Here is a 26,735-nt window from a genome sequence, read left to right as displayed (position 1 = left end):
CCTGGAAGTGATGTGCGGCGCGGCCGGACGCTGGGACGCCAGGTGATACTCCTCCTACGGGACCGGCATGATGAATCCTTCAGACGCCGCTATTCACAGAAGCGACCCTGGACCCTGAGACATCCAAGGCACCGTCTAGGGTCGAGAGCCCCCGCCTGAAGGAAGCGACCTGTTCCTCAGGAGCAGCGCTGCACTGAGGTATGCTGAGGGATCCTAGTACCAGGTGTCAGCTGCAGAAGTCTTGAGGTGGGAAGGGAAAGGCTGGGCCCCCAGATCCTCACCATCTGCCATGTGCGGTCGGATAGACTCTCGTCGTTCCTATCCACAGTGGGACAGGAAAAACACTGAAGGGTGGTAGTGAGAGGGTCCTTTTAAACTCTTGTGGTTTCCTGTCCCACTGTGGTTAAGAAAAAGGACGTCCTCCATGGTGCTGACCTGGGAATGTGGTTTTCTTTTAAATAAGCCATAGGATTGCAGATATCACAGTATCATTTTATTCAACTTTCTATGACCTACATGCCCATATAGATGGCTTAGGAAGGTTGATCCTACTGACAGATTCCCTTTAATTGGGAGAAAAAAAAAAAGTTATAAGAACATTTTCATTCTGGAGATAACGGCTTTGTACAGGATAAGCCCACATTGAGGAAACAACAACTTCCACATTTGATGTGACCTAATAGAAACCTGTTTGAAGAGAATCAGTGATGTCTTGCAGCCCACCCCTACATGTATAAAAAGGAAATTATATAAAACACTCAAAACTGTTGTGAAAAGTTAAACTATTTACAGTGTTTAATCAGCATATTACATACAATGTGAGCAGTCCGATCAGAGCACAAATATTCACACGAGACATAACAAGACAGGAGGTAGTGGAAGCATTAAATATTTCTTTGGAATAAAAATGACTAAAATGTTGAATTATAGTGATGTGCAAAATACAGTATTACAGAGTGTCCCCGGCCTAGATCTATTAAGATAGAGCACAGACACTAATTATACTTCTGTTCATACAAGCTTCATTGCCCCAAGAGCCTCCGTCGAAGATACATAAATCCTCCCTGGAGAATATGTACATATTACCATCCACGCACAAAAGCAAAGGTCTGTACGAGTAATTGAAGAACCTTCCAAACCTCTGAGGTTATATAGGAAAATGCTGCTGCCTGCTCATTGTGCAGCCACTAATCCAGTTTCCATAGGTTCAGGCCATGACCATGATTCCAACATCCAGTTAATTGACTTTATGACATAGAAGTAACCAGCTCACACAATCAGGATGACACTTGTCCAGGAAAGTATGCAGACTGAATGGGAGGTCCAGACTTTGCTTGTGTTACTGTACGCAGAGAGGATTTATGTGGTTCCGTAACTGAGAAAGAAAAATAAAATAAGATACTGAAATGGCGTAACCCAACACATGTAGCAAAGTCCAGAAAGCGTCAAACACATAAGCGTTGCTTCTATGCCACACACTTGAACTCAGGCATAGCTGTGGAGCATGTATACTACCATTGGTCAGATACATCAGTTTGTGCTCACCAGAATTCTGGAGCAAAAGTGCTTGACATGTCACTAAAATTTACATCAGAGAACAGTCTCGATGAGCTTCCGTCATGCCACTTTTCATTAATGAAAAGCACCTGAAGGGATAATAAACGGCCAGCAGTGTTGAATATGGTAAGAGGTGCGCTTTTTAAAAATGGTCTCACTTTGTGGGGTTTAACTGTACATGCCCAAAAAGCAGAGTACAATAATGAAACTGGAAACAAAGACAAAGAGGAAGGAGGTGAGCGAGAGGAAGATGGGAGGACTACGGGGGAAGAATAAGAGACTAGTGCAATCGTGCTCAGGTAGACATCACTCGGGCTGAATCGAGTTCCTGGCTGGCAGCTTCAAAGAAATCTGGAGCAGATATCCTGGCTGAAAGATGACTAATAGGCAAAGTACATAAACCTCTACTGGCCCCTGTGGCTTCATGGTCAAGCCACAGCATGAGGAGACAGATCCCACAGAGCAGCCACACTGGTGGTCAGCCACTGGCTGCTAATTTAGACAACAAAATTAGGGTCTGTGCACACGTTGCGGATCCGTATTGGATTTGGCTCTGAGGATCCGCAGCAGTTTTCCATGCGGTGTACAGTACCCTGTAAACCTATGGAAAACAAATCCGCAGTGCACATGCACATGTCAATTCTTTGTGCGGATTCTGCTGCATTTTACACCTGTTCCATAATAGGAATCCGCAGGTGTAAAAACACAGGCAAAATCCGCAGAAAACCCGCAGATTCTGCGGAGAAAAAAAAAAATCAGCAACGTGTGTACATACCCTTAGAAGTTGATAAATTTGCCCAAAAGTGGACTTAAACTGTTCCTCGGGTAAGACGAGCTAGAACATGTTGCAAAATGCTATTCCTGGCCACGGCCGGCCTTTGGCATAGAAAATATTAAACATCTTGTGAGGTCATCGTAGAGTGGTGTGTGGGTGGGACTCAAGGTCTGATAAAAGATTGATCCCAATTATCATCAGTGTTCATACAAGAGAGTTACGTGTCGCGTATGTAGGGACCCCGTTATTGATGGCCAAATTGAAGCGCTCTCCGTCGGCTAAACTGAATCGTCTCTGTAATCGGTGTAGTAAGTCTCCTGTTAATCCTGCTTATTTTATATAACCGTTTATGCTTTATTGTTTTGTCCCCATTGTAAAATCTTTTGTATATTTTACATATTTGGATTAAATATAAAAGTTAATAGTTCTGTTCTGTAAAGTACACCTCACAGTGATAGCTACCGTAAACGGTGTCCATTCGACTGACAGAGTGGTGGTGGCAGCGAGTAGTCTGGGGGCATCTGAGAGTTGGCTGTGGATGTGTACACATATTCCCTGTGTTGGAATCCGGAGGTTTATATGCCATACATTCACGGCTAATTTTCTGATTGCCGGCCTAGTGGGGCGAACAGGCTGCGGCCTTCTACGTTGATCGTTGGCCAATCGTGTACTTGTCCGGACGATAAGAGGCAGCAGAGAGCTGTTCGCTCCAAAGATCACAGCGGATGGTACTCATGACCTTCCCGGCCTGTGAAATCAGGGATTTGTGGGATCAGAAAAGTCCTCACAAATTCAGGATCCCTGACAGCCTTGAATTAAGACAGCCAGCTGGAGCCTCTTCAGCCGCCTACTCACAACTCAGCAACCACAGCACATCCTCAAAAGCAAAGACTATCTTAATAACCGCAAAATATGTTAATGAACAGTTGCAAAAGTGCTTGCTAATGCAAGCAATATTCCCTCCCCAAAAAAATATCCATAAATGGAGATGGAAATAACATTTTTAAGTTTTGATAAATTTGTTTCCTAAACCAGACAACTCTTGGCTACAGATGAAGAGCTCTTACCTGGAACAGCGTTGTGGCTAAGGCCTTGTAAAGGGAGGGTGCCTTCTCGCTTCTTCAGATACTTAAGATCCAGACCTGCTGGCTCTCCACTGAAATAACAAATACTGTATATCAGTATACCAATGGACCAGAAATGAATATACTTCTATAAAACCAGTGCCACATTTTTACAGAAAGGCGAATCCCTTGGCATACTTGACTTACTTCTCTTTATTTGCACCAAGAGATGCTCCTGGCAGGTTTCCTCTGGGGAGTGGATTATTGTACTGAACCTTTAAAACAGAGTTTGGAAATTAATTAACACGTCCTTAACATAAAACCATGCCCATACATTCAGGAGTCCAAGCACCTTACCCGAGGACCTGGGCGAACCACCTCCAACAAGGGCTGCTGTGATGGTAAAGGTGCAATGTAAGGCATGCCCGAATATGAGGAAGGAAGAGGATAGTTTATCCGGGAGCTATGGAGATGTAGCCTGCTCTCTAGCTGCAGCACAAAGAAAACACATCATAGATCTCACCTCTATAAGTGAACACACAGTGTGTGCGTTAAGTGGCACTAGACAGGAATACATTTACCATTTGGTTGGGCGACACTGTTGACCTGAAGGGGGCACTGCTTGGAATAGGGGTCACTGACTGATTTTCATTCAGTTGCTTATTTAACCAAGTAATAACTGCAGGAGAACAAACAGCATAAATTAATCATTTAATTTAGTGGCCCGTTTAATTTTATGCAAAAGTTGAAGCAGCAAAAGCACACGTGGGCCATCCTGTAGATGAATGCTCAGTTGCCATTCTTCACTATCGTAAAGGGGTCTGTGCAACCCAGAAACGAGTTGTTTTTATACATCCCAATACACTTCTTATCTCAATTCCACAGTCCATCTTGGATCTCTCATCCAGCACTGCAGTCACAACATTCAATTGCTTCGCAAACTCCTGTCTATCGGATATTTTCCTTAAGTCCATTTTCACCTACCCAGGATCAGCAGCTGAACTAAACTGATGCTACTACATGCGCTGTGTCCTTCATACAACATCCTAAAATGAGGGTCATATTTTTTAGGGGTTTTAGCCCCATTGTTATATTAACATTATCATACGATTATGGCTTTTCTCTCCTACATGGTCATCATGAACAGCCATGCTTTCTGCCAGTAATAAAGTGAAAACTGTTGTATAGCACAGAAACCCCAACATCCAGAGGTCTGTAGAGTAGTTCTCCTAGCACAGAGTCAAACCAGTCTGTGGTCCTCACCGTTCTCATTTGTCTTCAGCAGCTCTTTACTTTCTTCTAACTTCTTGTCTGTTTGCTGAAGCTGTTCTCGCAATTTTCCTACCTAAAATGCACAACGAAACATGAAGAACGTTAAATAAATGGTTAATATAAGTAACAAGAAGGAATAACACCGGTTATAAAAAACAAATAAAAAAAAAAAAAAAAAAACAAGTTGAGAATGCCTAACCCAGACATAAGCTGGGTACCTGCCCACTGGTGACGTACAGTTATTTCACTCAGTGACTGCTAACACTGATAGAAATGTAATGATGGCTTATCGTGGAGATGTGCAATTTACACAACAGAGTTTTCAGCATGAGCGAACGTGCTCAGATCAGGGGTTATCTAAGCATGCTTGGGTGCTAATGGAGTGACTTTGGCGTGCTCTAATATTGTTTGCGTCCCCGTGACCTAGCAGGCAATCCTTGCAAGTGTTACGGTTGTCAAAGAGCCACGGGGACTCGCACATATTTATCAAGCATGACATAGACACTGATAGCACAAGAGCATGCTTGAAGAAGATGCTATCCGAGCACGTTCGCTCATCACTACAGGAGACTAATCCTCATGTTTTCTGCAGGATTTCTACAACACTGACTAATGTAGGATCATTGAAAATTCTGCAAACAAACAGTGTGGGTAGCTATACGGCTTGTTTAACCCCTTAGTGACAGAGCCAATTTGGTACTTAATGACCAGGCCAATTTTTGCAATTCTGACCACTGTCACTTTATGAGGTTATAACTCTGGAACGCTTCAACGGATCCCGCTGATTCTGAGATTGTTTTTTCGTGACATATTGTACTTCATGTTAGTGGTAACATTTCTTCGATATTACTTGCGATTATTTATGAAAAAAACGGAAATATGGCGAAAATTTTTAAAATTTTGCAATTTTCAAACTTTGTATTTTTATGCCCTTAAATCAGAGAGATATGTCATGAAAAATAGTTAATAAATAACATTTCCCACATGTCTACTTTACATCAGCACAATTTTGGAAACAAAATTTTTTTTTGTTAGGGAGTTATAAGGGTTAAAAGTTGACCAGCAATTTCTCATTTTTACAACACCATTTTTTTTTTAGGGACCACATCACATTTGAAGTCATTTTGAGGGGTCTATATGATAGAAAATAATGAAGTGTGACACCATTCTAAAAACTACACCCCTCAAGGTTCTCAAAACCACATTCAAGAAGTTTATTAACCCTTTACGTGCTTCACAGGAACTGAAACAATGTGGAAGGAAAAAATGAACATTTAACTTTTTTTTGCAAACATCTTAATTCAGAACCATTTTTTTTATTTTCACAAGTGTAAAAACAGAAATGTAACCATAAATTTTGTTATGCAATTTCTCCTGAATACGCCAATACCCCATATGTGGGGGTAAACCACTGTTAGGGCGCACCGCAGAACTTAGAAGTGAAGGAGCGCCGTTTGACTTTTTCAATGCAGAATTGGCTGGAATTGAGATCGGACACCATGTCACATTTAGAGAGCCCCTGATGTGCCTAAACAGTGGAAACCCCCCACAAGTGACACCATTTTGGAAACTAGACCCCTTAAGGAACTTATCTAGATGTGTGGTGAGCACTTTGAACCCCCAAGTGCTTCACATAAGTTTATAACGTAGAGCCGTGAAAATAAAAAATCGCTTTTGTTTACACAAAAATGATCTTTTCGCCCACAAATTTTTATTTTCACAAGGGTAACAAGAGAAATTAGACCACTAGAGTTGTTGTGCAATTTCTCCTGAGTACGTCGATACCCAATATGTGGGGGTAAACCACTGTTTGGGTGCACCGCAGAGCTTGGAAGAGAAAGAGTGCCGTTTTACTTTTTCAATGTAGAATTGGCTGGAATTGAGATCGGACGCCATGTCGCGTTTGCAGAGCCCCTGATGTGCCTAAACAGTAGAAATCCCCCACAAGTGACCCCATTTTGGAAACTAGACCCCCCATGGAACTTATCTAGATGTGTGGTGAGAACCTTGAATGCCCAAGTGCTTCACAGAAGTTTATAATGCAGAGCCGTGAAAATAAAAAATATTTTTGTTTTCCACAAAAAAGATTTTTTAGCCACCAAATTTTTATTTTCACAAGGGTAACAAGAGAAATTGGACCCCAAAAGTTGTTGTCCAATTTGTCCTGAGTATGCTGGTACCCCATATGTGGGGGTAAACCACTGTTTGGGCGCACGGCAGAGCTCGGAAGGAAGGAGCGCCGTTTTGGAATGCAGACTTTGATAGAATGGTCTGCGGGTATTATGTTGCGTTTGCAGAGCCCCTGATGTACCTAACCAGTAGAAACCCTCCACAAGTGACCCCATTTTGGAAACTAGACCCCCCCAAGGAACTTATCTAGATGTGTGGTGAGAACTTTAAATGCCCAAGTGCTTCACAGAAGTTTAGAATGCAGAGTCGTGAAAATAAAAAATATTTTTTTTTCCACAAAAATGATTTTGTAGCTCCCAAGTTGTTATTTTCACAAGGGTAACAAGAGAAATTGGACCCCAGAAGTTGTTGTCCAATTTATCCCGAGTACGCTGATGCCCCATATGTGGGGGTAACCCACTGTTTGGGCGCACGGCAGAGCTCAGAAGGGAGGGAGCACCATTTGACTTTTTGAGCGCAAAATTGGCTGTCGTGTTTGGAGACCCCCTGATGTACCTAAACAGTGGAACCCCCCAATTCTAGCTCCAACCCTAACCCCAACACACCCCTAACCCTAATCCCAACCTCATCCATAATCCTAATCACTAACCCTAACCATAATCACAACCCTTACCCCAAAACAACCCTAATGTCAACCCTAACCATAACCCTAATCAAAACCCTAAATCCAACACACCCCTAATCCTAATCTCAACCCTAACCTCAAACCTAACCCTAATCCCAATACACCCCTAATCACAACCCTAACCTTAACCCTAATCCCAAACCTAACCCTAATCCCAAGCGTAACCCTAATGCCAACCCTAACCCTAATACGAACCCTAATCCAAACCCTAACCCTAATCCCAGCTCTAACCCTAACTTTAGCCCCAACCCTAGCCCTAACTTTAGCCCTAACCCTAGCCCTAAGGCTACTTTCACACTTGCGTCGTTTGGCATTCCGTCGCAATCCGTCGTTTTGGACAAGAAACGGATCCTGCAAATGTGCCCGCAGGATGCGTTTTTTGCCCATAGACTTGTATTGCCGACGGATCGTGACGGATGGCCACACGTCGCGTCCGTCGTGCACTGGATCAGTTGTGTTTTGGCGGAGCGTCGGCACAAAAAAACGTTCAATGAAACGTTTTTTGTACGTCGCATCCGCCATTTCTGACCGCGCATGCGTGGCCGTAACTCCGCCCCCTCCTCCCCAGGACATAGATTTTCAACACATCCGCTGCCCAAACTACAGCTGCTGCCCACGTTGTGCACAATTTTCACAACGTGCGTCGGTATGTCGGGCCGACGCATTGCGACGGCCCCGTACCGACGTAAGTGTGAAAGAAGCCTAACCCTAAATTTAGCCCCAACCCTAACCCTAAATTTAGCCCCAACCCTAGCCCTAACCCTAGCCCTACCCCTAACCTAACCCTACCCCTAACCCTACCCCTAACCTAACCCTACCCCTAACCCTACCCCTAACCCTACCCCTAACCCTACCCCTAACCCTACCCCTAACCCTACCCCTAACCCTACCCCTACCCCTAACGCTACCCCTAACCTAACCCTAACCCTACCCCTAACCCTACCCCTAACCCTAATTTTAGCCCCAACTGCTGTTCTCCTGCCGGCCGGCAGATGGAGACAGATGGCGGGCGCACTGGGCATGCGTCCGCCATGTTCTGCTGCCGGCGGCCAGGAGGAGCAGCAAGAGGATCCAGGGACCTAGGTGAGTATGCTAGGGTCCCCGAATCCCCCTATTTCTCTGTCCTCTGATGTGCGATCACATCAGAGGACAGAGAATTACACTTTACTTTTTTTTTTTTTTTTTTTTTTCTTCTTTTTGCGGTCGCCGGTAAACAGTTATTACCGGCGATCGCAAAACAGGGGTCGGTAACACCCCAATCATGCTCTTTGGGGTCTCGGCTACCCCCGGCAGCCGAGACCCCAAAGATTCTCCCGGTGCCGGCCGGCGGGCACACTGCGCATGCGCCCGCCATTTTGAAGATGGCGGCGCCCACCGGGAGACACGAGGAGCATCGGGGGAGCTAGGTGAGTATTGGGGGGCCACCTGGGACCCCTTTTCTCTGTCCTCCGATGTGCGATCACATCGGAGGACAGAGAAATTAAAAAGAGATCGCTTTTTTTTTTTTTTTTTTTGCGATCGCCGGTAAACGGTTAATTACCGGCGATCGCAAATGCGGGGTGGGTTAAAAAACCCCCGAATCATGTTCTCTGGGGTCTCGGCTACCCTCGGCAGCCGAGACCCCAGAGAAAATCGGCCTCTGGGGGGCGCTATGGACTTTTTCCACAGCGCCGTTAATTAACGGCGCTGTGGTTTAAGTACCCTTAGCGGCCGCCGTTAAAAGGCGTATCGGCGGTCGCTAAGGGGTTAAATGAATCCTTTAGTTTGTTGACATATTGTTCCTTTAATATAAGTGTTGCAGGTTCTTACCCTAGTTATGCTTACCTCTTCTTCTTTTGACTGCAGACTCTTCTGAACGTCTTGCATTGTTCTTTGCCCTTCTTGAATCGACTTCTCCTTCTCTGTAATCAGTTTCTCCTGCTGCACAGTCACTGTATTCTTCAGCTTCAGTTTCCCCATTAAAGTCTTTAGGTCTCCTTGAAGTTTCTTTATTATGTCATTGGCCTTTAAAGTTTAGAAGAGAAGCAAGTTAGAAAATTGAAAACAAGGGCCATTATCCAAAATTTCTGAATTAGTGAGGCCGGACCCCTCCATAATCTCACTGTTAACCAGAGCTAGCTTTTACAATGAAACTAATCAGCCTTTTACCTTGAGGAGCTCGGCAGATAAGGATTTTATTGTAGCTTCTAACTTCCCAGTCTGCACTTGCTTCTTCTCCGCACCGGCTTCTAATACAGCCTATTAGACACATAAAACATACTAATAGTGGCCATACATATTAGACAAAGAAAGAGCAAGGCGACGATATCCGCATGCACAGTCCACCATCTAATGTGTGTACACATTACCTGAGCTTGCATTTGTGTCTAGAGCTGATCGCTGCCATTAACTACAATGGGACTCTGTCCTCACAGAATAACTGTTCAATCCAAGCAGAGGCGCTCGGTGCATCATGGCAGGGTCGATCATCTAAATAAACCGTCCCACCCTCTCTTCCTTCTCTGGTTCTATGAAGCCGGAGGTGGTGGAGCCAGAGGTAAAACAAGCAGGTGGGAAGGTGTGTATAAATGATTGGCTGCTCTGTGAAGCACCGAGTGGCGGTACTTAGTGTGAACAGTCATTCCGTGCTGACAATCTCAAACAGCTCATGTGTAACAGCTTCTGTTGGCCACCTGCGATGAGATAGCGGGGCAATAATGGCTTACCATGTAAAGCGGAGGAACGGGTTGAGTGGCATAGAAGACTGGAATTGCATTCTATCACCATTTCATCCCACTTGGAATGTTTTTCCCGTTTTAAGTACATTGAATGGTAAAATGAACGGTGTCATTCAAAACTACAACTTGACCCAAAAAAACAGGCCCTTACATGGACAGAAAAGTAGAAGGGGAAGAAAAACTGAATGCACAAAAACAAACAAAAAAAAAAAAAAAGAGATGGAAACAATAATGACCTTGTCTTTAAGTGATTAGCGGTGTATGGCCACCTGTATGCACAAAGTGTCTACAGGCTTGTGATGTGCCTATGTGAGGCTGTCCTACCTTTTGTTCTTGAGTGGCCGCTAGGATTTCATTACTCCTCAACACCAGCTGATCCTTGTCCTTCAGCTCTTGCTCCAGCACAGCCAGTCGTGTCTGCAGGCGATTTAGCTCTTTCTCCTTGTCATGGCACTCTGCATCTAGCGCACTGTTCTCTTTACCGAGGGATGTTACTTTCTGTTGTGCTCTTTGTAGTTCCTTTTTTTTTTAAAGAAAAAAAACAAAATTAGATTAACGATCCATGGGTGAGGGGGGGGGGCACAAAGTCAAGAGCAGTTTATTCATCTTTTCTTACAAAAGTTTCAACATTTCCAATCACCTTCCTCAATCATACTACTAGTGAAAGCTAATCGTCCAGTAATAACCCACTCTACCCCCAAGAGGACCATGAATTGGAGGTTTACTCTGCGTCATTTACACGGATGTACACTGGTCACACAAAAAAAATACAGTAGTTGATAACTGTAACCGGTCTTCATGCTTGGCATGGATTATTGCCTGCCCCCCTCTCCCCAATCCTCCCGATTATAGCAGCATAGCTTTTTCTATACCTTGGAGAGACTTCGGTTTATCTTTTCTTTTTTTTTTTTTCTCCATTTATTTCCAGATTCACATACACATGGCCAACTGTACAGTCAAACTGAATCAATCTACAGAAATAAAAAATGGTTACCTCTTCTAGGCTTTGGTACTTCGCTCTAATTTCTCGGACAGCAGATTCAGCTTTATACCGTTTTTCAAGAAGATCCTTATTAGACTGCTCCAGCTCCGTCAGTCTGTTCTGCATCTGCTGGGTGGTCTTCTGAAGAGTGCTCTCAAAATCTTTTTTTTGTTGCTCACACTGTTGCAGTAACTGAGCATAAGCCTGACAAGAAAAACAGGATTTTTGGTTGCTTACCGTAAAATCTGTTTCTCGGAGCCTTCATTGGGGGACACAGAAACCATGGGTGTATGCTGCTGCCACTAGGAGGCTGACACTATGCAAATAAAAAAGTTAGCTCCTCCTCTGCAGTGTACACCCTACCGACAGGAAGTAGGATATTCAGTTAGTGAGAAAGCAGTAGGAGAAGCAACGTGTAAAAGAGAAAGAATAATAACATAATAAACTTTATCCACATAGCGCCAACAAATTCCACGGCGCTCCATAGATTAACAGTTTCAAGCACTCAAAGAGTATTCAAAGAACTCAAACGTATACAGTAAACAGAGCTGTTCAACTTGGGAGGGAGCTGTGTCCCCCAATGAAGGCTCCGAGAAACAGATTTTACGGTAAGCAACCAAAAATCCTGTTTTCTCTATCGCCTTTCATTGGGGGACACAGAAACCATGGGACGTCCCAAAGCAGTCCCTGGGGTGGGAAAAACAGACTTCCATCAAGTACGAGGACTCACCACTGCCGCCTGCAGGATCATTCTGCCCAGGCTGGAGTCCGCCGTAGTCCGGCGAAACGTGTGGATGGAAGACCAGGTTGCCGCTTTGCAAAGCCGTCGGCGAAAACCCCTGTGACGTACCACACTGGAAGCGCCGACTGCCCGGGTAGAGTGAGCCTTTATCTCAGGAGGGGCACTCTGTTCTCGACCCGGTAAGCTTCCAAAATTGCCGTTCTGATCGAGCGAACAATAGTCGCCTTGGAAGCCAGCAGGTCTCTACGCACGCCATCAAGGATGACGAAAAGAGAATCCATCTTTCGGAAAGCGGCCGTGCTAGCCAGGGAGATCCTCACTGCCCTGACGGGGTCCAGCCTGTACAACGATCGCTCCAGAGGATGAGTCGGAGCTGGACAAAAGGAAGGTAGAACGATGTCCTCGCTGAGGTGGAAAGATGAAAACCACCTCGTGAAAAGAAGGAAGGCGGAGGCCTGGGACCACCTTGTCCTGGTGGAAAAACCATAAAGGAGGTCGGCAAGAAATGGCCGCCAACTCAAACACGCGGCGGATCGAAGAGATGGACTTGAGAAAAGCCACCTTCCGAGATAGAACTGACAGGGAAAACTCCCTGAGAGGCTCAAAAGGGGGGAACCCCTGAGAATAACCAGCACAACCTTTAAATCCCATGAATCCACAGAGGCCCTGTACAGAGGGACAGCGTGGGCTACTCCTTGAAGGAAGGTCTTAACCTGTGGCTGAGAAGATAACGTCTTCTTAAAGGGAAGAAGAGCGCAGGAACCTGGCCCTTTATGGAACTGAGAGCGAAGCCCAAATCCAGTCCTGCCTGAAGGAAAACCAAATGGAAGGCAGGGAAAGGACATAGGTGAAAAGCGGTTGGACTCGCATCAACGAAAGTAAGCCTTTCAGGTACGATAGTAGATCCTGAAAGAAGACGAAGGCTTCCTAGCCTGGATTATAGCGTGACCCATCCGGGCCGAAAGACCGGACGCTCTTAGAACTGTGGAGTCCACAGCCACGCCGTTAAACTGAGCGACCGATAATTCGGGTGGCAGATCGGACCCCGAGACAGCAGATCGGGTCTGTTTGGAAGGCAGCAGGGGTGACCGGGAGAAGATTGATGATGTCCGCAAACCAAGACCTCCTGGGCCAATCCGGGACGATCAGAATGACCGACACCCATCCCGCCTTGATCTTTTCGACAGCTTGGAAAGCAAGGGAAAGGAGTGGGAACCGATAGGGGAGCGCGAACTGCAACCAAGGAATGGACAGAGTGTTAACACTACTGTGAGAGGATCGCGGGACCTTGGACCGACCCAAGGGACCTTCCTATTCAATCGGGACGCCATGAGGTCCACTGTTATGTTTGCTAATGACAGGTGTTATGAAGGCAATCCAGAAACACAGTGTGCTTAGCGATCAGAGCGCACACAGTGATCTGACAAATACCCAAAAATACAAGAACGAGCTCTGAGACGTGGAAACTCTGTAGACTGCACACCTGATCCTATCCTAAACACAACTAAAAGCGGCTGTGGATTGCGCCTAACAACTACCTAGGCAACTCGGCACAGCCTAAGAAACTAGCTAGCCTGAAGATAGAAAAATAGGCCTGACTTGCCCCAGAGAAATTCCCCAAAGGAAAAGGCAGCCCCCCACATATAATGACTGTGAGTAAGATGAAAAGACAAAACGTAGGGATGAAATAGATTCAGCAAAGTGGGGCCCGATATTCTAGGACAGAGCGAGGACAGTAAAGCGAACTTTGCAGTCTACAAAAAACCCTAAAGCAAAACCACGCAAAGGGGGCAAAAAAAACCACCGTGCCGAACTAACGGCACGGCGGTACACCCTTTGCGTCTCAGAGCTTCCAGCAAAACAAAAGACAAGCTGGACAGAAAAAAAAGCAACAAAAAAGCAAAAAGCACTTAGCTATACAGAGCAGCAGGTCACAGGAACAATCAGGAGAAGCTCAGATCCAACACTGAAACATTGACAAGGAGCAAGGATAGCAGCATCAGGCGGAGTTAAGTAATGAAGCAGTTAACGAGCTCACCAGAACACCTGAGGGAGGAAGGTCAGAAGCTGCAGTACCACTTGTGACCACAGGAGTGAATTCAGCCACAGAATTCACAACAGTACCCCCCCCTTGAGGAGGGGTCACCGAACCCTCACCAGAGCCTCCAGGCCGACCAGGATGAGCCGCATGAAAGGCACGAACAAGATCGGAAGCATGAACATCAGAGGCAAAAACCCAGGAATTATCTTCCTGAGCATAACCCTTCCATTTAACCAGATACTGGAGTTTCCGTCTAGAAACACGAGAATCCAAAATCTTCTCCACAATATACTCCAATTCCCCCTCCACCAAAACCGGGGCAGGAGGCTCAACAGATGGAACCATAGGTGCCACGTATCTCCGCAACAACGACCTATGGAATACATTATGTATGGAAAAGGAGTCTGGGAGGGTCAAACGAAAAGACACAGGATTGAGAACCTCAGAAATCCTATACGGACCAATAAAACGAGGTTTAAATTTAGGAGAGGAAACCTTCATAGGAATATGACGAGAAGATAACCAAACCAGATCCCCAACACGAAGTCGGGGACCCACACGGCGTCTGCGATTAGCGAAAAGTTGAGCTTTCTCCTGGGACAAGATCAAATTGTCCACTACCTGAGTCCAGATCTGCTGCAACCTATCCACCACAGAATCCACACCAGGACAGTCCGAAGACTCAACCTGTCCTGAAGAGAAACGAGGATGGAACCCAGAATTGCAAAAAAATGGAGAAACCAAGGTAGCCGAGCTGGCCCGATTATTAAGGGCGAACTCAGCCAACGGCAAAAAGGACACCCAATCATCCTGGTCTGCAGAAACAAAACATCTCAGATATGTTTCCAAGGTCTGATTGGTTCGTTCGGTCTGGCCATTAGTCTGAGGATGAAAAGCCAAGGAAAAGGATAGGTCAATGCCCATCCTACCACAAAAGGCTCGCCAAAACCTTGAAACAAACTGGGAACCTCTGTCAGAAACAATATTCTCAGGAATGCCATGCAACCGAACCACATGCTGAAAGAACAAAGGTACCAAATCAGAGGAGGAAGGCAATTTAGCCAAGGGCACCAGATGGACCATTTTAGAAAAGCAATCACAGACCACCCAAATGACTGACATCTTTTGAGAAACAGGAAGGTCAGTAATGAAATCCAACGAAATATGTGTCCAAGGCCTCTTTGGGACCGGCAAGGGCAAAAGCAACCCACTGGCACGAGAACAGCAGGGCTTAGCCCTAGCACAAATCCCACAGGACTGCACAAACGTACGTACATCCCGTGACAGAGATGGCCACCAGAAGGATCTAGCCACTAACTCTCTGGTACCAAAGATTCCAGGATGACCAGCCAACACCGAACAATGAAGTTCAGAGATAAGTTTATTAGTCCACCTATCAGGGACGAACAGTTTCTCTGCTGGACAACGATCAGGTTTATTCGCCTGAAATTTTTGCAGCACCCGCCGCAAATCAGGGGAGATGGCAGACACAATTACTCCTTCCTTGAGGATACCCGCTGGCTCAGATAAACCCGGAGAGTCGGGCACAAAACTCCTAGACAGAGCATCCGCCTTCACATTTTTAGAGCCCGGAAGGTACGAAATCACAAAGTCGAAGCGGGCAAAAAATAACGACCAACGGGCCTGTCTAGGATTCAAGCACTTGGCAGACTCGAGATAAGTCAAGTTCTTATGATCAGTCAATACCACCACGCGATGCTTAGCTCCTTCAAGCCAATGACGCCACTCCTCGAATGCCCACTTCATGGCCAGCAACTCTCGATTGCCCACATCATAATTACGCTCAGCGGGCGAAAACTTCCTGGAAAAGAAAGCACATGGTTTCATCACTGAGCAATCAGAACCTCTCTGTGACAAAACCGCCCCTGCTCCAATCTCAGAAGCATCAACCTCGACCTGGAACGGAAGAGAAACATCTGGCTGACACAACACAGGGGCAGAACAAAAACGACGCTTCAACTCCTGAAAAGCTTCCACAGCAGCAGAAGACCAATTAACCAAATCAGCACCCTTCTTGGTCAAATCGGTCAATGGTTTGGCAATGCTAGAAAAATTACAGATGAAGCGACGATAAAAATTAGCAAAGCCCAGGAACTTTTGCAGACTTTTCAGAGATGTCGGCTGAATCCAATCCTGGATGGCTTGGACCTTAACTGGATCCATCTCGATAGTAGAAGGGGTAAAGATGAACCCCAAAAATGAAACTTTCTGCACACCGAAGAGACACTTTGATCCCTTCACAAACAAAGAGTTAGCACGCAGGACCTGAAAAACCATTCTGACCTGCTTCACATGAGACTCCCAATCATCTGAGAAGATCAAAATGTCATCCAAGTAAACAATCAGGAATTTATCCAGATACTCACGGAAGATGTCATGCATAAAAGACTGAAACACAGATGGAGCATTGGCAAGTCCGAACGGCATCACTAGATACTCAAAATGACCCTCGGGCGTATTGAATGCAGTTTTCCATTCATCTCCTTGCCTGATTCTCACCAGATTATACGCACCACGAAGATCTATCTTAGTGAACCAACTAGCCCCCTTAATCCGAGCAAACAAGTCAGATAACAATGGCAAGGGATACTGAAATTTAACAGTGATCTTATTAAGAAGGCGGTAATCAATACACGGTCTCAGCGAACCATCCTTCTTGGCTACAAAGAAGAACCCTGCTCCCAGTGGTGATGACGATGGGCGAATATGTCCCTTCTCCAGGGATTCCTTCACATAACTGCGCATAGCGGCGTGTTCGGGCACGGATAAATTAAATAATCGACCTTTAGGGAATTTACTACCAGGAATCAAATTGATAGCACAATCACAATCCCTATGCGGAGGTAGAGCATCGGACTTGGGCTCTTCAAATACATCCTGATAATCAGACAAGAACTCTGGGACCTCAGAAGGGGTGGATGACGAAATCGACAAAAATGGAACATCACCATGTACCCCCTGACAACCCCAGCTGGATACCGACATGGAATTCCAATCCAATACTGGATTATGGGTTTGTGGCCATGGCAACCTCAACACGACCACATCATGCAGATTATGCAACACCAGAAAGCGAATAACTTCCTGATGTGCAGGAGCCATGCACATGGTCAGCTGGGCCCAGTATTGAGGTTTATTCTTGGCCAAAGGTGTAGCATCAATTCCTCTCAATGGAATAGGACACCGCAAAGGCTCCAAGAAAAACCCACAACGTTTAGCATAATCCAAATCCATCAGATTCAGGGCAGCGCCCGAATCCACAAACGCCATGACAGAAAACGACGACAAAGAGCATATCAAGGTAATGGACAGAAGGAATTTGGACTGTACAGTACCAATGACGGCAGACCTAGCGGACCGCTTAGTGCGCTTAGGACAATCAGAAATAGCATGAGTGGAATCACCACAGTAGAAACACAGACCATTCAGACGTCTGTATTCCTGCCGTTCAACTCTAGTCATAGTCCTATCGCACTGCATAGGCTCAGGTTTAACCTCAGGCAGTACCGCCAAATGGTGCACAGATTTACGCTCGCGCAAGCGTCGACCGATCTGAATGGCCAAAGACAAAGACTCATTCAAACCAGCAGGCATAGGAAATCCCACCATGACATCCTTAAGAGCCTCAGAGAGACCCTTTCTGAACAAAGCTGCCAGCGCAGATTCATTCCACTGAGTGAGTACTGACCATTTCCTAAATTTCTGACAATATACTTCTATATCATCCTGACCCTGGCACAAAGCCAGCAAATTTTTCTCAGCCTGATCCACTGAATTAGGCTCATCGTACAGCAATCCGAGCGCCAGGAAAAACGCATCGACACTACTCAATGCAGGGTCTCCTGGCGCAAGAGAAAATGCCCAGTCTTGAGGGTCGCCGCGCAAAAAAGAAATAATAATCAAAACCTGTTGAATAGGATTACCAGAAGAATGAGGTTTCAAGGCCAGAAATAGCTTACAATTATTTTTGAAACTTAGAAACTTAGTTCTATCTCCAAAAAACAAATCAGGAATAGGAATTCTTGGTTCTAACATAGATTTCTGATCAATAGTATCTTGAATTTTTTGTACATTTATAACGAGATTATCCATTGAAGAGCACAGACCCTGAATATCCATGTCCACACCTGTGTCCAGAATCACCCAAATGTCTAGGGGAAAAAAAAAAAAAGTGAACACAGAGCAGGGAAAAAAAAAAAAAAAAAATGATGTCAGAACTTTTTCTTTCCCTCTATTGAGAATCATTAGTTTTGGCTCCTTGTACTGTTATGTTTGCTAATGACAGGTGTTATGAAGGCAATCCAGAAACACAGTGTGCTTAGCGATCAGAGCGCACACAGTGATCTGACAAATACCCAAAAATACAAGAACGAGCTCTGAGACGTGGAAACTCTGTAGACTGCACACCTGATCCTATCCTAAACACAACTAAAAGCGGCTGTGGATTGCGCCTAACAACTACCTAGGCAACTCGGCACAGCCTAAGAAACTAGCTAGCCTGAAGATAGAAAAATAGGCCTGACTTGCCCCAGAGAAATTCCCCAAAGGAAAAGGCAGCCCCCCACATATAATGACTGTGAGTAAGATGAAAAGACAAAACGTAGGGATGAAATAGATTCAGCAAAGTGGGGCCCGATATTCTAGGACAGAGCGAGGACAGTAAAGCGAACTTTGCAGTCTACAAAAACCCTAAAGCAAAACCACGCAAAGGGGGCAAAAAAAAACCACCGTGCCGAACTAACGGCACGGCGGTACACCCTTTGCGTCTCAGAGCTTCCAGCAAAACAAAAGACAAGCTGGACAGAAAAAAAGCAACAAAAAAGCAAAAAGCACTTAGCTATACAGAGCAGCAGGTCACAGGAACAATCAGGAGAAGCTCAGATCCAACACTGAAACATTGACAAGGAGCAAGGATAGCAGCATCAGGCGGAGTTAAGTAATGAAGCAGTTAACGAGCTCACCAGAACACCTGAGGGAGGAAGCTCAGAAGCTGCAGTACCACTTGTGACCACAGGAGTGAATTCAGCCACAGAATTCACAACAGTCCACATCTGGAGTCCCCCAATCGAAGAGCAATCCGATAGGAAACCTCCTAAAGTACCAGTCCCCTGCCACAAGGCCCTCGCGGCCGAGGAAGTCGGCGGCCTAAATGTCCACGCTGGGGACATGCACTGCGGAGCTCACCAGGACCGTTACCTTTGTCCAAAGGAGGATCCTGGAAACTCGGCCGAGGCCAGAGACCGCCGAGTCCACCCCTGGTGGTAGATATATGCCACTGCTGTGTCATTGTCTGTCTAGGCTGCTGAGAATCCTTACCCAGTGAAGGAAAGACAGAAAGATGATCCGGAACTCGAGGACATTGATCGGCAAGGAGGACTCCTGCACCAACCAACAACCCTGAAAAGAACAGGTGACAAAGCCCCGCGCCTCCGCCGAGCGGGCTGACGTCCGTCGTCACCACCTGCCAGGGAACTGAAAGGAAAGATATGCTGTGAAGGATCTACTCTGGGATAAGAGAAGTGACCTTGGCCACCAGTCGGGGAACCGTTTGACCCGAGGGAAAGCCGGATCGGACGATGCAGGGAGAAGACAGACCTGTCCCCCTGTGATAGAATAGCCTGCTGAAGAAGTCTTGAATGAAACGGGCGAAGGGAAAATTGCTCCCGATGTTGCAACCAACCTCCTTAGGACCTTTAAGGCCCATCGGAAAGGAGGGGAGCCGAAAACCCTGGAGCAAGCAAACTTCCTGACAAAGGAGGGATATCCTGTCTTCGGGAAGGAAGACTCTGGTCCGACAAGTGTCGAAGAACATGCCCGGAGATACGAGGCGCTGAACAAGACGGAACTTCTTCCTGTTGACGAGCCACCCGCAACGGCTAGAGTGTCGGGAAGATGGATAGACTTTCGGGAGCCTGAAACCGAAATTCCTGAGCCTCCATGGAAGCGATTACTGAACGAGGGAATATCATCCTGAAGTGTCTCCGACGAAACCTCCTGTTCTGCAAATTGAGATCCGGACTGGGACGAACCTTGTCCTCTGATTCGAAGAGAAGCCTGTGAACCGTTGAACCGTTCCTGTTCTGGGACGGGAACGATTACCCCGGATCTAAGGAGGGAAACAATGGCTGTAAAGAAACCCGGGACTAGAGCGGGGTCTCTTGGAGGTTGGGATTCGAAGAAAACGATCCCAGGGCCGTGAAATGAAGATTTTGTATCTAGAGGATACAAGTGCCCTGGCCCATGCGTCCTCTACTGAGGAGACCCAGACGTCCCTGAGGAACAGGAGAAACGGGCTAGAGTCTAGTCGTGGGTCATGCCTAGGTGGAACTTCCAGTCCTGGACCTGGAGAATCCACCTTAGGAGTAGCGGGGACGCCAGGAAGGAGTGAGTCGAAGAATACCTTCTTTTCTTAACGTGCCTGTGGCCTCTGTTGCGAAAAGGAATCTGATGCCGCAAAACGACGCAAAAAAGGCCGAAAAGGACCGAAGTTGCCGCCTAAGAGAACTGGTGCCGCCAGTGGCGTCCTTAATAATTTGGTCCAGCTTGGAACCGAAAGGACGTGATCCTTGAAAAAGCCAGGCTCGTAAGGGACTTCTTTGATGACTCTTGAGCCAAACAGAACGACGGCTGGCAACAACATTACCGGGTGTCTGAGCGGCAGAAGACGCGACGTCCAGAGAACACATTACTCCCCGGCATGAGTAATCTGGGTGGTAACTTCCGCCAGCCAGTCTGGTGGAGCTCCAGCTAGAATGCCCCAACGGAGTTGTTTTAGCCCCTTCGGATACCGACTTCGAAACCCAAGTGCAAGCGGGCATAGGGATGATGCGGCAGGTTCGAGAGCCGAATTCACAAAGGATTCCATGATCCTATCGATGGAACCTGTCAGAGTCGCCCCACCGGACAGCGTGAGGACTGTGTTGGTGGCAAGTCTATTGGCGATGAGATTCGGAGGAAAGAGATATGAGACTCCAAAACGCTTTCCTCTTTGAGAACGTCTGGTCGAATTCGCTCTTTCTCTGGCCAGAAGCTCCTCGATTCAGGATGAGGAGCGAATCCCTTGGGAGGTAGTTTAGACCGTCTAAACGAAACCGCCTGATCTGCGGGTTTCGTAGAGGAATCTTTGTAGCCACAAGTCAGATTGGACGCTCCAATGAGGCTTTGAACCATATCCCTCATGATAAGATATGGTTCGACTCCGGCCCCAAATTATCCTCCGAAGGCACATCAGAGAAAGCCTCGCCTGACTCCGGGGGGGACCACAGAGAAAGACCGTGGGGCGAGATGGACCGAGAAGATAACTCAGACTGGCGTTCCCGACTGAATCTTTCGCGGCCTGTATTGGAAAACTCGGACAGGGCTTCCTGCGACCCGCTGGCTACTACGGAAGGCTGCAGGGGCAACCGATCGAGCACGGACACAAGGGTCTGGGACACCCGTGTGAGATCCGCTACTAATAGAGACAGAGGGGAGGCCCAACCTGGGGTGGGGACTTCGCTCTGAGGCGGAGCAGCGGGAACAAAATGTGGGTTGCTGCAGGCCTGCCTGAAGGGAGCTTGTGGTTACAAGGCGAACCCTGAAAGTGTTTCACTAAGACACAGGAAAAGGTAGGAGGCCGGGAGCGACCTCCCTTAAAATTAGACCGAACGGGCCCCTAAGGGAAATGTCAGAAGATTAGGGGTTTGAGTCAAACTGCGGTGCAGAGGTACTCACGGCAGGCGCTGCGGTGTCCAGATGGAAAGCTGCACGGCTTGGAAGATGCTCCTCAGGAACAATAGCCCCTAGGAGAACAGGTAGACACATCTGGGGCACTCTTGTCCAGAACTTACTGCAGGCCTGAAGAACAGCAGTGGAACAGAAAGATGGAGCTGCTGCCCTGCAGCCTCTGGTGTGATCCGCGCAGATGATGTGCTGTGCCCCCAGGAGAAAATGCGGGCACGTTGGAATCTCTTGCCCTGGCTCAGCAGCGACGTGGGGGAAGGGGCGGAGACAGCCCACATGGCGCCGGTGGGCGGAGTTTGCAGGGCACAGTTTGTCGGGCGGGAGAAAGCCCGCCCGAAGAAAGCGGAAGTGAAGGAGCGCGGTACTGGAAGTAGGCCCCGGCGGGAGCCGGGACCTAAATTAGAGGCCGGTGCCGCTGGAAAAGAGACCGCGGCCCCGGAACAGTGCACCGCAGAGCAGCGTGGCAGCCTGCCAGGACCGCAGGGACGGGACGCGGCGCCGAAGTAGGCCCCGGCAGGAGCCGGGACCTAAAGGAAAGGCCGGTGCCGCTGGAAAAGAGACCGCGGCCCCGGAACAGTGCACCGCAGAGCAGCGCGGCAGCCTGCCAGGACCGCAGGGACGGGACGCGGCGCCGAAGTAGGCCCCAGCTGAAGCCGGGACCTAAAGGAGAGGCCGGCGCCGCTGGAAAAGAAACCTCGGCCCCGGAACAGTGCGCCGCAGAGCAGCGCGGCAGCCTGCCAGAGCCGCAGGGAGAACGGGACGTGGCGCCGAAGTAGGCCCCGGCAGAAGCCGGGACCTAAATTAGAGGCCGGCGCCACTGGAAAGGGGATCGCGGCGCCGAAGCCCGCAGGGCGGCCGCAGGGGGGAGCGGTGCCGGCGTCGCCAGAAAAGTGACATTGCGGCCGCTGCGCAGTGCGGCCGCAGGGAGGGCACTGCGGCCCCGATGAAGGGGATAGCCCGTAGTGCAGAGCCATTGCTCGTCTTGGTGCCCCTAGGATCCCTTTTAAAATAAAATCAGCGCCGCCATAGAAGATAGTGCAGCGTATTTAGAGATCTGGAAATTTAGGGGAAATACTCACCTAAACATCCCACGCAGTTACTAACCTGAAGGTATCAGACGTCCACGGAGCTGTGATGGACGTCCTCGTCTCCTCCAACCGACAGGCTCTGGTGGGCGAGTGGGTGGGGGACGGAGCCAGGACCGGACTTCTGAGCACGCTGGTGTGCTAGGATCTTGGTCCTGGAGAGGGATCTATGAGGATACGGGGTGGCAGTACACGCCGTACTCATAGTCCGCATAGTGGGACTACAGGTGTGACTGTTCACCCTGTATCCCTCCGGAAAAATCTGAAAAGAAACGACGCACATTGAGGTAGATAAGGGTCTAATGAAAGACCCGTGTCCACCTCCTACTGACACTAAGCTAAACTGAATATCCTACTTCCTGTCGGTAGGGTGTACACTGCAGAGGAGGAGCTAACTTTTTTATTTGCATAGTGTCAGCCTCCTAGTGGCAGCAGCATACACCCATGGTTTCTGTGTCCCCCAATGAAAGGCGATAGAGAAATACTTTCCATGGTTAATGAAAATAATTGGCGCCTTAAAAAAAAAAAAAAAAAAAAATTCAACACAGTACTGTCCGTTTGGAAGCACATATCAAAAATAACAGTAAACTTAATAAATTATGTCCCCAACCGCTACTATAGTGGTAGAGATTTCATTACTATGTTCATGTCATTTGTGTAACTTACTAACGCTGCAATGTTATATTCAAAGAACCAACTCGTAATCTGAACACAATCCTAATGAAGGAAGCAGGGCTGGTCTGGCGAGGCGTATCTTATCCCGGATCTCACGGGGCGCGATAGACAGCTTGCATGATGATGCTACCGTAGCGACTGTATGGCGGCTGTCAATCACACCCGGTGATTACAAGGTCTGAGGATGGACTAGTCCGGGGAAAAGATGCCTCCCCAGAATAGTTCTGCTTCATTTTCATATTTGATGCAGCAGACTAGAAGTTGATTCTTCAAACGTTGCATTTTTGGACCAAATTGTGGCCCCCATTGAATAGAGTGCATGCATGGCCCCTGATGTACGGACCGGTTGCAGGTTTCAGCAGTCTCAGTCATATACGAGTCGGGATCTTCGAGCTGGGAGACCCACAGCCATGACGGTCCGTACTCATACAGTGCTTCATGAACGGCTGAATTCCGGCTTAGCAAATACATATAAGATCTAGTCAGAATGCAAAGATTACTCACTTTAAGAAAAGTGGACCCCAAAGGCCTTTATATTACTTGGAAGGTAAGTTCCAGTTCGGTTTCTTTCTTTTTTTTTTTTTTTTAATCAAGTAAATGTTTAGAAATTTTAAAACATTTTACAGATATAAAGCTGGACATCTAAATCAGTACATTTGGACCACAACTCAACCCTCCCAACCACCCTCCCCCCAAGCAACCAACTGACCCTTTCAAACACCAGTCTTGCTCGATCGGAACCAAAATTACAGTACACATAAAGATATAAAGTCCAAACACCTACAACATGTCTTTTCACACTATCTGGTGTGGCTAACCAGTGCCAGGAGACCAAAAGTTATCAAATTTGCACTTCTGTTCCTTTTGGATTAGGCCCCTTTTTCAACCAAAATAAGAGACACCACATATTTGATATATTGCTTGTGAGATCGAGGTCTCTCCGAGATCCAATTTTTTAGCAATTAGTTTCCTGGATGCAAACAGCCCTCACTGTCCTCCACGCACATAGTGCTGGCGTGAAGAGCAGTGAGTATTCCAGTAGCTGTGCTCTGCTTGTAAGGAGTACATGACGCCCCTGCCATGCGCTGCTTACAAGCATAAAGCAGCTGCTGACATCGGAACAAGATGTTGCGAGGGAGCGAAGTGGTGATCTGTATACGCTATGAATGAGACACAGCTGTGAGAGTCTACCAGGTCCACTTAGTGAGAGGCTGGGCATTCCAGGACCGAGGACCGCCTGTCCTCAGAAATGACCCCCAACTCTAATAAATTTTGTTTTGAGAAAACTAAAAAGAAAATTGTCGTTCGTGCAGGAAATCACTCCTTTGGGGACCCCTGCCGAGCACAAAGTAGTGTCTAAAGTAATATCTTTCAGAAGTATAACACTTTTCAACTCACGGTACATTGGGCTTTATATGTTTAAGTTGGAAGAATTGAAATAAATTACTTTCAGGTAAATGAAATTCCTCCTATAAACGTTAAAAGGTTTTGAGTACATAGTTACTGATTAACATATAAAAGTCCCATGGACCTCCAACTTCTAACCAATTCTGTTTCTAATGTTAGGTTTGTAAAAGCATTTGGGGGTTCACTTTTCTTTTTGGAAATCCCGCTTTATAGAAGTCTACACCCATACTGCTTTATTAGCGGCTGGAAACAGTCAGGGGACCCGCTAGGTTGCCTTTAAGGTTAATGACCATAACTACTATTTGGAGAAGGAATCAGCTATGGTTTGGTTTTCAATATTCTCTATTGGTTTTTCCAAGATAAGTTACTCACTATATAAAAGGTAAATGATCACTTACGGTTTGCTGGGAGTCTAACCAATGGGAACCCCGGTGATCCTGAAAACAAGGCTCTGCAGAGCTCCGTCTGAATGGAGCTGAGGTTGAGTACATGCAATAGATTGAGTACGGCTTCTAATCCATTCATATGGTGCCGTGCAGAGCCTTGGGATTGCCGAGGTTCCCAGTGGTCAAACCTCCAACGATAAGTTTCCCGTGTTCCTACACATGGGAGATAACTTCCCATATTACCATAAAGTCCGGTACCTGCTGAGCCTGGTCTTTTTCACTTCTAAGCTCTGCCGTGTGCTGGCTCTTTAGTGATGTAATCTTGGACGAGGAGTCATTTTTAATCTGCTCCAATTCAGCACTTTTCTCAGATAGACTCTACAACAGAATAAAGGGTGATCAGGTGTGATGAATTCGAGGCTGTCAAAACAGAGGAAAAATACTATTTTTTATTCTCTCCTTATTGACCTAGCTTATCAGATAGGTAGATCATTACAAGGAAATCACCAGCTTCTATAGAGAGATGGAAAATACATGCATAGTGGAGACGGTAGGACTTGGTGCTATTCAATACGGTGGTAAAACTTATCACAATTAATACAAAACAGATGTGATGTTCTGTGTAGGAAATCCCATGTATCTCACCTGTTGTGTGCAGATGAGATGTCGGCTCAGGTCGTCTTCTGTTTTTTTCAGTTTGTGCTGTAACGTCATTTCTTTTTCCTGCACAAAGAATCAGTTCACTTGTTGCCTAATCCAAACAAAGAACGCGCCATACCCCATCCACATATTACTGAGAAGACAGGTACCTTAATACACTTCAGACAGGTTGCCAGGTAAGTCTTCACTTCCATGTCATTTGCTGGTAGGAGTCGCAGAGAAAGATGCGTCAGATGCTTAAACGGATTAGTCTCGACTATGTCTAGTTGGGCAGGTGAACTGCCGAGGACTGTGCCCGAGGACAACTGTAACAGGAATCTGCGGATAAAGGGAGAAATTCACTTTACCAATGCTGTCACATGGATGCCACTAGCAAACAAACAAAAAACATGGTGGAAAAAGAAATAGCCAGTTTAAGGGCCCATTTAGACGGGAAGATAATCAGAATAAGGGCTCATTCCCACTTGCGAGGCAATCGGACGAGTGCAATCTGTTTTAACCCTTGTCAGGCTGCATAATTTTACAACCTTAACAGGCTGCATAGGTACAATTGTACCTTCACATATACCTCCACTGTGGGAAGACTTTACTTGGTTTCAGAAACTAAAGTTCATTCAGCTACAAATGTTATGCTGATATCTATTGTTCAGTGTTGTTACTGGTCACTTATGTTGCTGTCAATTAAGTTAATTCAAACTGGGAGTGGCTTCTACTTGTCTTCCTGCCTCCCTCCTCTCATTAGCCATTTTGCTGTTCATCTCATTGCTGTGAGCACACATTTCTAGGCTTTACAAGGTCAGCTCTACACTGGGAA

At 46.8% G+C, this 26,735-nt stretch overlaps 1 protein-coding gene across 1 annotated transcript in view; it reads right to left on the bottom strand.

The window, feature by feature from the left end:
- Positions 1-767: 767 nt before the first annotated feature.
- Positions 768-26,735, bottom strand: part of SASS6 (SAS-6 centriolar assembly protein) — a 32,988-nt gene continuing 7,020 nt past the window's right edge. The window contains exons 4-16 of the mRNA XM_069737416.1: positions 26,071-26,239; positions 25,907-25,984; positions 25,520-25,639; positions 11,195-11,386; positions 10,525-10,719; positions 9,632-9,721; positions 9,308-9,487; positions 4,660-4,741; positions 3,978-4,075; positions 3,754-3,885; positions 3,604-3,671; positions 3,400-3,488; positions 768-1,375 (exon numbers count right to left, since the gene is read on the bottom strand). Of these exons, the coding sequence (XP_069593517.1) occupies positions 1,278-1,375; positions 3,400-3,488; positions 3,604-3,671; positions 3,754-3,885; positions 3,978-4,075; positions 4,660-4,741; positions 9,308-9,487; positions 9,632-9,721; positions 10,525-10,719; positions 11,195-11,386; positions 25,520-25,639; positions 25,907-25,984; positions 26,071-26,239 (1,591 nt within the window). The 3' untranslated portion in view covers positions 768-1,277. The remainder of the gene's footprint in view (positions 1,376-3,399; positions 3,489-3,603; positions 3,672-3,753; positions 3,886-3,977; positions 4,076-4,659; positions 4,742-9,307; positions 9,488-9,631; positions 9,722-10,524; positions 10,720-11,194; positions 11,387-25,519; positions 25,640-25,906; positions 25,985-26,070; positions 26,240-26,735) is intronic.

The sequence above is a fragment of the Ranitomeya imitator genome, chromosome 8, assembly GCF_032444005.1.
Source record: "Ranitomeya imitator isolate aRanImi1 chromosome 8, aRanImi1.pri, whole genome shotgun sequence".
Lineage (NCBI taxonomy): Eukaryota > Metazoa > Chordata > Amphibia > Anura > Dendrobatidae > Ranitomeya > Ranitomeya imitator.
This window is presented reverse-complemented; position numbering and strand designations above follow the sequence as displayed.